Source organism: Apaloderma vittatum, unplaced genomic scaffold, assembly GCF_000703405.1.
Source record: "Apaloderma vittatum isolate BGI_N311 unplaced genomic scaffold, ASM70340v1 scaffold36165, whole genome shotgun sequence".
NCBI classification, from domain to species: domain Eukaryota; kingdom Metazoa; phylum Chordata; class Aves; order Trogoniformes; family Trogonidae; genus Apaloderma; species Apaloderma vittatum.
In genome coordinates, this window is record NW_009718253.1 from 1,078 (window position 1) to 1,534 (window position 457).

A 457-nucleotide genomic window follows, 5' to 3' on the forward strand; every position below is an offset into this window, starting at 1 on the left:
AAACCCCCCCCTCTCTCCTCCAGCCACTCGCCACGAGGGGACCTTCTTGGTATTCACTTCCACCAGCACAGGTCGGGGGACAGTGGGGAAAGCCCTCCAAGCCCATGGAGCAGGGACCATGCCAGCCAGCCCCACTCCCTCCCTGCATCCCTGAAACATCCATATTTTGGGTAACAGGGATACAAACCATCCCTATTTCCCCTGAAAGGGTAAGCAGCCAGACAACATGAGCACTGCTGGAGAGGTGTGTTAAAAAAGCAGTTTCCTACATGGCGCAAGGGGTGAAGCAGGTTGGACAGCCGGGCCGCTGGTGGGGTTCAGTGTTATAAATAATTCTAGTTCACCCCATCCCCACTCCTGGGGGCTCCTCGTGGGGCTACAGCCCTAGAACCAGCTCACTTGGTTGGATTTGAGTCCGGTGAAGCACATGTTATTGGAGCAGCCCCCGCCATAGGTG

General features: G+C 56.5%; 1 protein-coding gene across 1 annotated transcript in view; it reads right to left on the reverse strand.

The window, feature by feature from the left end:
* Window positions 1–384: 384 nt before the first annotated feature.
* The window catches only part of R3HDML (R3H domain containing-like), a 3,829-nt gene continuing 3,756 nt past the window's right edge, over window positions 385–457 (reverse strand). The window contains exon 5 of the mRNA XM_009870189.1: window positions 385–457. This exon is cut by the window's right edge and continues 60 nt beyond it. Coding sequence (XP_009868491.1) covers window positions 385–457 — 73 coding nt within the window.